Here is an 11,351-nt window from a genome sequence, read left to right as displayed (position 1 = left end):
TAAACGCCGCAGGTTGTCCGTAAACGCCGCAGGTTGTCCGGAAGGCCGCAGGTTGTCCGGAACGCCGCAGGTTGTCCGTAAACGCCGCAGGTTGTCCGTAAACGCCGCAGGTTGTCCGTAAACGCCGCAGGTTGTCCGGAACGCCGCAGGTTGTCCGTAAACGCCGCAGGTTGTCCGGAACGCCGCAGGTTGTCCGTAAACGCCGCAGGTTGTCCGTAAACGCCGCAGGTTGTCCGGAAGGCCGCAGGTTGTCCGGAACGCCGCAGGTTGTCCGGAACGCCGCAGGTTGTCCGTAAACGCCGCAGGTTGTCCGGAAGGCCGCAGGTTGTCCGGAACGCCGCAGGTTGTCCGGAACGCCGCAGGTTGTCCGGAACGCCGCAGGTTGTCCGTAAACGCCGCAGGTTGTCCGTAAACGCCGCAGGTTGTCCGGAAGGCCGCAGGTTGTCCGGAAGGCCGCAGGTTGTCCGGAAGGCCGCAGGTTGTCCGTAAACGCCGCAGGATGTCCGTAAACGCCGCAGGATGTCCGTAAACGCCGCAGGTTGTCCGTAAACGCCGCAGGTTGTCCGTAAACGCCGCAGGATGTCCGTAAACGCCGCAGGTTGTCCGTAAACGCCGCAGGTTGTCCGGAACGCCACCAGCTTCATTTGCCTGCTGCAGGATTATCAGTGATGAAGCTAATCCTGCAGGAAGCCGGCTGAACCGGGATCGTTTCCCTGATCCCCCGGACTTCTCCCGGTCCTGGATTTGTGGGATCTGGTTGTTCACGCCACACATTTTTAGGACTTCATGTTGAGTTTTGATCTTTTTGGAAACATCCACCCAGAATATCGTTGATCCCGTCTTTCCGGCTCCTCTGGGAATTCCCACAGAGCCAGTGGGCGGCCTCCGTCTGCACTCTGGGTCATGTGAAACTTCCAAAAGTATCAAATTAAATCAAAAATAATCTTCCTCCCTGAGCCTCTTTTTCTCCGAGCTGACTTGGTCTGAGCTTCCGTCGGTCAGGAAGCGCTGGGCCTCTCAGGAGACGCCTGCCGGAGGGAAAACCGTGATCCAAAAGAAAAGCTGCTGAGAGAAACTTAATCCAGGAGGCAGCCACAGGTGTTGGAGGGCCGTTTGGAGAAAACTGAACCCTCCTCGCCGCATGCCTGACATTCATACGAAACTCTTCCAGAACGTCTCCGATGGGAAAAAAACAAACAGATTCTCTTTCATTCAATCCAACAGTTTGTAATTAAACTTTCTTCTTCTGTCATCGTCTGATTAGATCTTCCTGCACAGAACGCACCCGCCAGCGGCTGCTGCACTGGTTTCCAGTCACTGACTTCATCTCATGGCCAGTTTGTTGGCTTTTTCTAGGAGCTTGAAGTGCATTTCTGGTCTTTGCTCTGTTGTGAGTCTATTTGGTGTTTGGTAATCAATAAATCATATTTAGGATTCATTTTTCACACATTAAAGCTCCAGTAGGCGATGTTGCTGAGAGACGTTCCTCTGGGTGAAGTGGTTCCTCGTCCTGATAGTCTATACATTCTGTCATGAACAATAAGAAATATAGTTAGACCCCTCAGTTTACTGTAAATCTGTAAAAACTGACCCATCCAAACGTTCCGACCCAAATGAGGTGTTCATTTCTAATATTTCGTAGATTCTTCTCAGTTGAGAAAATGCAGGAAGGATTTCCCGACCCGGCTCGGTTTATTTGCCTCCTCCTGCTAAACAGCCGAGAAAGAGAAAATCGTTGGAAAAAGCTGCGAACAAAAAAGCCTCGGATCACGCAAGGAGCAGAACCAGAGGGGGAGGAGCCAAGATGTGGGAGGGACCAAAACAGGGGAGGAGCAAAGATATGAGGAGGAGCTAGTCGGGGGAGGAGCTAAGACAGAAGGAGGAGCCAAGATATGCTAAGTCGGGGGGAGGAGCCACGACAGGAGGAGGAGCCAATACAGGGGACAATGCACGGGGGAGGGGCCAATGCAGGGGGAGGGGCCAAGACAGGGCACCAAAGAGAATGAAACACCAAACATCCAGGCAGACAAACATCAGAGGTAGTAGCAGTCCCGTCTGATTGAACCGGGCCCGGGACAGAGCCCTGAGACACCCCACAGGTGGATTCCTGAGACCTGGTTCACATAAAAACTGCTACTAATCCAGAAGATCCCGACTTTATCTCCTTTAAACGCAGGTTCAGTAATGATGCTGCCGTTTGTTTGGACGACGTGTTCATTGTGTTTCTGATGCCTTTTGACATTTTAAATCTCAGTTTTTGTGTCTTCTTAAGTCAGGTTTCAGATGTTTTCCTGCTCCAACACACCTGAATCAAAGCTTCTTGTCAGTTGGAGTCAGGTGGAGCAGGGAAACACAGTTTGATCATTTCAGGTCATTGACTCCTTTTGGTCACTTTCTCTCTCTTGTTTTTTCCGTATATTTGAGGTAAATGTTGTAATTGTCTTTAAAATGAATCAGTTTGTGTCTCTTTGTGTTTATTTAGGCACATGCGGATTGTGGCACATATGAGGATTGTTTGCCATTTTACGGACTTTGTGATAATGTCAGTGTAGTGTGTGTGAGTGTGTGTGTGTGTGTAGTTGCCTGTGTTCCTATTAACATGTGGTACGCTCCAGACAGGTGACCAGGTTAACATGTAGGTTTGTAGCTGCTCGTGTACTTATATCTGGACAGTTTGTGTGAGTTATATTAAGTTTCACACTTCTTGCTGCTCCTTTTCCAACACGCAAATCGTTCCTTTGTTGGGTTTTTATATTTTTTGCGTCACCTATGTGACCTTTAAGTAACCTACCAGCTGGAAGGTTACTGGTGTGAACGTCAGCCAGTTTCTTCTCATGTAACTGACTTTAAAAGTGAGCGTGGTTCTTTACTTCTTGTGTGATTTTACTTGATAGTAAAGGTCTCTCCAGTCAGTTTGTGTCTTGTCTGGTTGTCTGCCATCATTTTTAATACGTTGTGTGTTTAATAGGGCTGTGACGATATGCTTTTGTCCCGATTCAATTCAGATTTCTTTGGGTGCCAATTCAATTTAAATTGCGATTCTCATAATTCTTCAATATTGCTGATTTTTGTAGATTAAAAACAAAATAAATGTAGAAAACTTTTTTTTTTGCTCATCGAAAAAACAACACAGCAGTCAGACCATCATTCTGCTGCTATAACACCCAAGAAGACAAGTAAAAAGATCAATAAAAACAAAAAAAAAACAAAAAAAAATTTTTTTTATTACGGATTCATTTTATTTGTTTGAAAACAAAAATCGATTTTTTTTTTTCAATAAATAATCGATCTTAAAATTGTGAAGCAAAAAAATCAGATTTCCAATTTTTTGATTAGATTTTACCACCCCTACTGTTTAATGTGTCGTGTGTTTAATGTGCCGTTGTGTGTTTCATGTACGTTGTTAATATTTGTTTAACCCTCCACTTTTCTGTAACAGTGAATGTATCAGTAGCATCAGATCAAATGACATCATTTTGCAAACAATAAAATCTATTTTCTCTTCATCAAACATGAACTGGTCGCCAACATGCGGCGAACAAACAGGTGAAGAATGGACTGTACTGTATATTCTGTGGCAGAGGGAATGGAGAGAGACTGAATGTTTGCACACCAACCCTCTACAGTCTCATTCCTGTCCCACGACCACACCAGCAGCCTTGAGTTTCTGTGGAGCGTAACGGCGACTGAGGGAGCTCCTCCCCTCGGGTTCGAGTCTCGCTGTCACAGGGGGCCTCTGGTGAGACAACATGGCCCGTCACACACCTGGCATCTCACGCCGGTGCCAAGCAGCTGCTGTGTTTCCACACCACGTTACCATGGATGTGAACAGCAAACACTGAGGTCTGTGGGGAAGCCTGCACCCTCTGCAAACACACAAACACACACACACACACACACACACACACACACACACACACACCTCCTCATGCAGTGCTGAATGGGTCTGAAGAGGAGGGCATCAGAAAACCACATCAGAGCTGGTCGAGCTGTTTCACCAAACCTGCTTTACTGCAGGAGTCTGGCTGCAGTGAAGCTCAGCAGGACTCAACTCAGCCAGAACTGGGATATAAACACACTTTTCAGCGTTCAGGGAATGTTTCTGCTGACGTTACGTAACTCAAACACAACTCCGGTACAAGCGTAAAGAACCCGGATCAGTTTTCCTCAAGCAGAAACAGGACAAAGCTGGTTGGAAGTCTTCGCTCTGAAAAACCAACAAGTCGGGGGAAAAAAAAGACCTCAGTGTTGCGTTTCAGATCCTGCACCAGTCATCACACACACACACACACACACACACACACACACACAGCTAGACGAAAGAACGCTGACGTTAGAAGCTTTCTGTCACTTTGTCTCTTTTCAGGTTTCTTTGTGTCTGTGATGGACTGGTTACCTGTCCAGGTGTACCAGTCTCTGACCCAATGATTGCTGGGAAGGACTCCAGCTTCCCCTGAACTGGACTAAGCAGTAAAAAAAAAAATGGATGGATGGATGCGTCTTACGGTTTTGGGTTTTTTTGTCGTTTCTTGGCCTCAAATTCCAAGATTCCCATCAATCAGCAGGATTTGGGGCCAGTGAGCGTGTTTTACAGCCCATTAGTCCTCTCAACCTGTAAGATACCAGCCATTTGGAGGAACACCTCCCCATTCAAGCTATTCTTAGCTTCACTACAACACCATATCAGCTGCAGACACACCAGCACACGAGACCAAACCAGCAAATGACATAAAATGGAAAATCTCTTGTGTTGTTTTAACGCTGTGTTTGTTTTAACAGGACTAGAGAACATAAATTGTCAGGATAAATTGCACATAAAGGGCATTGCAAACAGAACAGAGAGGCTCTCAAAGTGCTGATCCGTGCAGCTGAATGGAAACTGTCTGCCGGCCTCAGCAGCTGATGATTTAGCTCCGAGTCGGCACATCCAATCTGTTCAGCCAGCTCCCTGCAATTAGCTGCACCTGTTAAGTCCTGCGTGGCAACAATCAGAAATAAACACAAAGCCAAGTTACAATCTTTGAGTCCTGGCAGAGAAAACACAAATACATATACAAGGTGTTTATGCAATAAAAACGCTCCTACAGGTAGTAATGTATACATTTATAGATTAATGTGAGATTGTGGCAGCTGCTCAGTCATCCTGATCATTGTACTTCTGGAAACAGAACTAAAGAAACTGGACTTCTTTTCTTGATAAAGATGTTTCACTTCCCAACATCATCCTCTGAAATATTCCATCATTCTGGAGGAAGTTTACTGTAACGTTTTCAGGAACTGACAGTATTGCAGTTATATTATCCATCCATTCATTTTCTGTACTGGCAGAGGCAGGTCCACCATGGACAGATCGCCGGTCCATCACAGAACAGAGGGACCAACAACCATTCACGCTCACACTCATTCCTAGAGAGAATTTAGAATAATCAATTAACCCAACATGGTAGCAAGCTGAAGCAAAACACACACACACACACGGGGAAAACATGCAAACTCTGCACAGAAAGACCACTGTTCAAACCCCCCTTCCAGCTGAGACTCAAACCAGCGACTTTCTCGCTCTGAGGGTGGAGTTCTAACCAATACTGATGTACATTATATATATTATATTAAAAAGCATTGTTAACCCATAAGAACCCTGCCTGATATATATGATACGTACAGTTTGTGAGGCATTTGGCATCTCTTTATGGTACAAACTTTGCTCAAAATCCTGTGGAACACAATCTGGTTTTTGTCTTCTGGTCCTTAATGGACATCAGAAAGTAGAATATTACACTATAAAAAATATTTACATATCATATAGTAATATATATCCCCAAAAACGTTGGTACTTTTTTATTTTACATTTATTTACATGTTAAAAGAACAAATAAAGATGTCGTATTCAAATACTTTGAATTATCTGGTTATTTTTTTTATGAGTTTACAGTTTAATATATTATCCCAATCATTTAATGTAACTACTTTATATTTAATAAATGACAAGTTTGTTCCTTTGCTCCAGTTTGCTCTTTTATAAGAGTGAAATGCTGACACCTGGTGGTCAGATGCTGAAAATGCTGTTTTGTAAGAACCCGCCCACATGTTTATATTAACTTTCCATTGGTTTACAGTTCGCTATGCTAGTATCTGATTGGTTCTATCGTCTTTACTTCCAACCAATCAACACATTTGTTTACCAGTACGCAGGGAGGTCAGAGTTGACATGTGAAAGTGACACAATTAGCCCTTAAGCTAGTTAAAACGGTGAATATTACAACCCTAAAGGGTAGCACTCATCAAATCTTTCGTTCACAAGAGAAATTAATATTAAAGACACGTAATCGACTGTCTGTTCCGCTCCGATGACGCTTTGTCTGGGTGTTAAAGCTGTGAGTTCGTCAGTTTCTTTACGAAAGGTTGGTAGCTAAGCTAACGGTCAAGCTAGCCAGCTTGATTTAACCTTGTTTTTAAATCACTGTTACTATGGTTACTGTAAATACCCCGAACATCTGTCAACATGTTTGTTTTCTTCCAGAACCAGAACCTGTAGTCAGTCAGACAGTTGCAGAACCAGAACCTTTAGTCAGACAGACAGTTGCAGAACCAGAACCTGTAGTCAGACAGACAGTTGCAGAACCAGAACCTTTAGTCAGACAGTTGCAGAACCAGAACCTGTAGTCAGACAGTTGCAGAACCAGAACCTGTAGTCAGTCAGACAGTTGCAGAACCAGAACCTGTAGTCAGACAGTTGCAGAACCAGAACCTGTAGTCAGTCAGACAGTTGCAGAACCAGAACCTGTAGTCAGACAGTTGCAGAACCAGAACCTGTAGTCAGTCAGACAGTTGCAGAACCAGAACCTGTAGTCAGTCAGACAGTTGCAGAACCAGAACCTGTAGTCAGTCAGACAGTTGCAGAACCAGAACCTGTAGTCAGTCAGACAGTTGCAGAACCAGAACCTGTAGTCAGACAGTTGCAGAACCAGAACCTGTAGTCAGTCAGACAGTTGCAGAACCAGAACCTGTAGTCAGACAGTTGCAGAACCAGAACCTGTAGTCAGTCAGACAGTTGCAGAACCAGAACCTGTAGTCAGTCAGACAGTTGCAGAACCAGAACCTGTAGTCAGACAGTTGAGGTTTGTCAGTTTTAGTCATCTGCACCAGAATGTAAATATTGTATTAGACTCTGCAGATTTCGGTTTTAATAGATGGATAAAGTTGGTTAAATATAAATGAATAATTGACTGAAGTGTGTTTACTTCCAAAAACGTTTGAGGGGACCGTGAAGCTGTTGGTCTGGAGTTTTACTACTCGTATTCTTGTGTCTAGTTAAAGTGATAAAATGCATAATAGCAGATTTACAACAGGGGGTCATTAGAAACTGATCCCAGATCTGACGGGCTGATAATCTGCAGGCAATCCGCGGCTCTTGGATTTGGACAAAACCTCTGTTTGTTCTCAGTCTTCGGATGCTTCTGTTTTCCTATGAATGGCAAAAGGTGCCGTGCATCAAACACCTGACTTAAATAAGTTCCAAGAAGCCAGTTTTTAATTTACACACCTGTGATGCCTTCATATCAAATCAGTGTGACTGGTGTCACCTGCCAGGCAGTGGCCGCCACGTTTCACCGGGAAGGAAGAGTTATTCAGGAACAACTGCATCTTTTTAATTTGTCACCTTTCCATGAAGAAGAGGCAGGTTTTGGTTTTTAAAAATGAAGACCCCAGACATTTAGTAACCCCCTAAAACCTTATTTGTGTCCACTAATATCACAAAGACTTAGCTTCCATGAAATAATCATGTGATGTATAAAAAGGACTTGGATGCAGCACAGCCTTTTGATACGATTGGATGTGTAAATAAAACAACGAATCCTGCCGCTGGTCCCTGGATCAGCTTCTGGCTCAGTAAATCTCTGCAGTTTCATGCTGCTGATCGTAGTTTGAAGTCAGATCTGTAAAAAGCGATCAGGCGGTGATACGTTCCTCTGACCGGGTCATAAGCAGCTCTTCTTCTGCTTCTGACACAGTTTGGCATCTCAGGATTCAGACTTTCGGTTGAACGGAACTTTTCTGGCTTTTCCAGACTTTATAATTGAGTGGAAAATGAAGGTTTCTAACAGAGTGTGACTAAGCAGAGTGTTTGCTGTTTTCCAGCTGTGCATGGTCTCCCTGCTACACATGAGACTTCTCCGCTTCTGCCGCTGTCCTCTGCAGGTCTGGAGGACTCGTCTTCACGGTGGGATAGTTCGCTTAGCCTCGTCTGGACCAGAGTCTCCTTCTGCCCTCACGTCCTCTGAGCTCGGAACCACCAAACAGGAGCAGCATTCGTCAGCGTGGTCCCCTGACCAGGGTCCCCCGCCCGCCCCCACCCACTGCTGCATGAGCGGCTGCCATAACTGCGTTTGGATCGAGCATGCGGAGCAGCTGCTGGCGTACTACCATGATGGAGGTGACCGAGCGCTCGCCGCCATCGAGAAGAACGTCCTTGATGAGAATCTTAAAGCTTACCTGAAAATGGAGATTAGACTCCTGAAGAGGTCGTGACGACTCGTTCCGGAGCGCTTCACCGTGCACCCCGTCCAGCTGTGTCTCTGCAGATTCTCTCCCTCCACATCGCTGCAGAGTTCATCTGTAGACGGAATCATTAAAAACAACACAAGCAGCAAGTTAAAACCGGCATTTTCCTCTGTTGAATGACGCAGGATCATAAATCTGAGACTTCCAGGAAGGATCGAACCTTTAAGGGACCGAAAGTTTGCAGCATGTTTGGTAGTTTTATTCCAAACATGTCGACATGTCTGCTTTCTGACATAAAACCATGAAAAAAATCACAACTGAGATCTTTAAAATGAAAAATGTCTTCAGATTTAAAACACCTGCCACGTTTCAGGCTCCGTTCACACTGCAGGCCAGAACGGCCCCCGCCTGACTTTACATGTTTTAATGAGAGACTGAACAAGAATCAGATTATTTATTATTTTCCTCCTAACTTTCAGATGTGATGTTAAATCAGATTCATATCTGATGTCTTTAAAGCAACTTCCAAAATGTCTTCTGATTTTTACGTCATTGTAGTGAGTCTGACGTGACGACGCTGCTCCGGAGGACTGGGACATGTTTACGGCGTGTGGACCCCCGTCCTGTCCTGCACGTTTCGATTCGCGGCTGCAGACTCACACAGCCGGGAGTTCGATGCCGTCGCGTTTAAATTATAGAAAAAAAATCTGATTCCAACTAAAATATCAGAATTTCAGAGCTGCAGTGTGAAGGTGATCCTCGTCTGGGGGTGTCTGCGAGCGCCGCAGTCCTGCAGGTTTTTCAGGGTTTCCCTGCTTAAATGGCTCCAACAGCCTATGAAGTTCTGCAGAATGATGCATTCATCTCAGTCAGGTGTGTTGGAGCAGGGACACATAGAAAACCTGCAGGACGTCCCTGACATCGTCTGTCTGCTTGTCGTCTGGTCTGCAACAGAAACTGCTGTCTGCAGGCGGCGGCGCTAGGACACTTTGGGTCCCCCCCCCCAACTTCATCACAAATTTTAGATTTTTGTTTTTACTTCAAGATAAAAAAAAAAAAATTAAAAAGCTTTTCATGGTAATAATAAAGATCTAGGCTGTGTTTAACCCTTTATTGATCACTTTGTTTCCTTTCATATTCAGCATGAAACTATTTTATTTTAGTTAATGTAACAGAATGGAGATCTTGGTTCAGACCAGAAGGACAATTTTAGGTTAAAATTTCTAATTTAAAGGTATTTTAAGTTCCCTATAAAGGGTTAAATCACAGTGCAGACATCTAACCAGGTTATTTTAATATAGTTTATCAGTTTATATTCCTGCTATATTTTATTACAACCTTTGAAAAAAAAGTATTAATTATTTTTAATGAAGGTTTAATGATTTTCTTATGTTTTATACATCTTTTTGGGCCCTTAGAACCTCCTAACCCCCCCCCCGATTCAGGAGACGAAGGAGCTGCAACATGAAAAACATCAAATCTCAACAAGAAACCTGTTTTTACTTCTCAGATATGACGGACAGAGAACAAAACGGACCTAACGCTAATAAAACAGATTTTCTCTTCATCGTCCAGATGGAGTGAAATATCAGGAACACATAACAGCCACTAGGGGGCGCCACGCCCTCACAGACCTGCTTTATTGATTATTGAAAGGTTGGATTGTTTGTGTTTACCTGCGTCTCATGAGGATTTTTCCTGCTAAAGCTCTGAATGCGATTAAGTCACAGAGCTTCTGTTTATTTATTAAATCTTTGACGTTATGAGTTTCAGATTGATGGAAAATGTTTTTGACCTCCATCAGTTTTCTGCTGAACGCGTCCCACTGCTCAATCCTGCAGACTCTGAGGTGAGGATGACCTGTTCTTCCTCTCTGACTCAGCATCGTCTGGTGACTGATGTACAGCCCGTCCTGATGACAGAGCATCATGTCCAGCAGCGCCAGCCGTGCACCGTTACACCCTGATGTGGGACACGCAGCGGATTACGAAGGAGTCCTTCCACTGGTCAGACATGGAGGTGTGAACCTGTTGGCTGGTGTGACGGGATAAACTGGAGACAGATTACTGCCAACTGTCACTTAGAGCGTCATGGCAGCGGATTATTATGTGCTATTATTAATCTGCACTGTCATGAGGGACTTTTTGTATAAATACATCTGTACAGTACTTTTCTTTAGAAATATTGAATTCAAAACTTTATTTTTAAACTAATGTTTTAAAATAAAACGAAACAATTGCAGATGTGGAATTAAAGCCCCTCTTGATGCTTGAGGATTGTTTTTATTTTCATGCTGCTAAGTTCTGTGTTGGACCTGCGAGGAGGAGAGGGGAAGGAGATAAAGAGACACCAGATAGAAAACCATATAATATTTATTAATATTCAATTCCGGTCAGCTTTATTTGTTTTGCTCCACTAGTGACCCTTCATATGAGTTGGTCTGATAAAAACTGTAAACTAAAAGCAGTTATGACAAGGAGAACCCGACAAACTAAGACCTAAATGACAAAAACAAATCTGAACGCACAACAAGGACATGTAACCTGATAACAGACCGTCACATGACAGGTCACATGACAGGTCACATGACTGTCCGGAAGCGGACCAAAAAGCAGCATTTTGGTAAAACTGATGGGTGGAAAACTAAAATTCAGTTTTCCAAAACTTAAAATTGCATAATTTGAGGGAGAACTCAACAACGTAACTGGGAAGAGATGACGGCTCTGAAGGAAGGCTGGGATTCTGACAGCAGCTCCAACAGGACGAGTCAAATTAACAAATAGAAACTAGTCAAAAAAATCCACAGTAACTTGGAGAAGAAAAAAAAAAAAGCAAGATTTAGCCTTGAA

General features: G+C 44.1%; 1 protein-coding gene across 3 annotated transcripts; it reads left to right on the top strand.

Annotated features, from left to right (window-relative positions):
• Positions 1-6,207: 6,207 nt before the first annotated feature.
• oxld1 (oxidoreductase-like domain containing 1) lies at positions 6,208-10,657 on the top strand. Of its 3 annotated transcripts, none has more exons than XM_079260483.1 (2): positions 6,208-6,374; positions 8,200-10,657. In XM_079260483.1, exons 1-2 carry the CDS (start codon positions 6,348-6,350, stop codon positions 8,527-8,529), a joined length of 357 nt encoding a protein of 118 aa, XP_079116609.1. In that variant the 5' UTR covers positions 6,208-6,347; the 3' UTR covers positions 8,530-10,657. The 3 variants fall into 3 exon arrangements, with proteins under 3 accessions (XP_079116609.1, XP_079116608.1, XP_079116607.1); XM_079260482.1 differs by having other exon boundaries at positions 6,208-6,401; XM_079260481.1 differs by having other exon boundaries at positions 6,208-6,401; positions 8,140-10,657.
• Positions 10,658-11,351: the final 694 nt, after the last annotated feature.

This window comes from Telmatherina bonti (genome assembly GCF_933228915.1).
Source record: "Telmatherina bonti genome assembly, chromosome: 21".
Taxonomy (NCBI): Eukaryota; Metazoa; Chordata; class Actinopteri; order Atheriniformes; family Telmatherinidae; genus Telmatherina; species Telmatherina bonti.
The sequence above is the reverse complement of the archived record's forward strand: the minus strand, read 5'-3'. Positions and strand labels throughout refer to the sequence as shown.

Coding starts and splice junctions, on each gene's coding strand:
- oxld1 (XM_079260481.1), top strand. CDS start 6,348: ATGACGCTTTGTCTGGGTGTTAAAGCTGTGAGTTCGTCAGTTTCTTTA. Junction 6,402..8,139: donor CGTCAGTTTCTTTACGAAAG/GTTGGTAGCTAA, acceptor GCTGTTTTCCAG/CTGTGCATGGTCTCCCTGCT.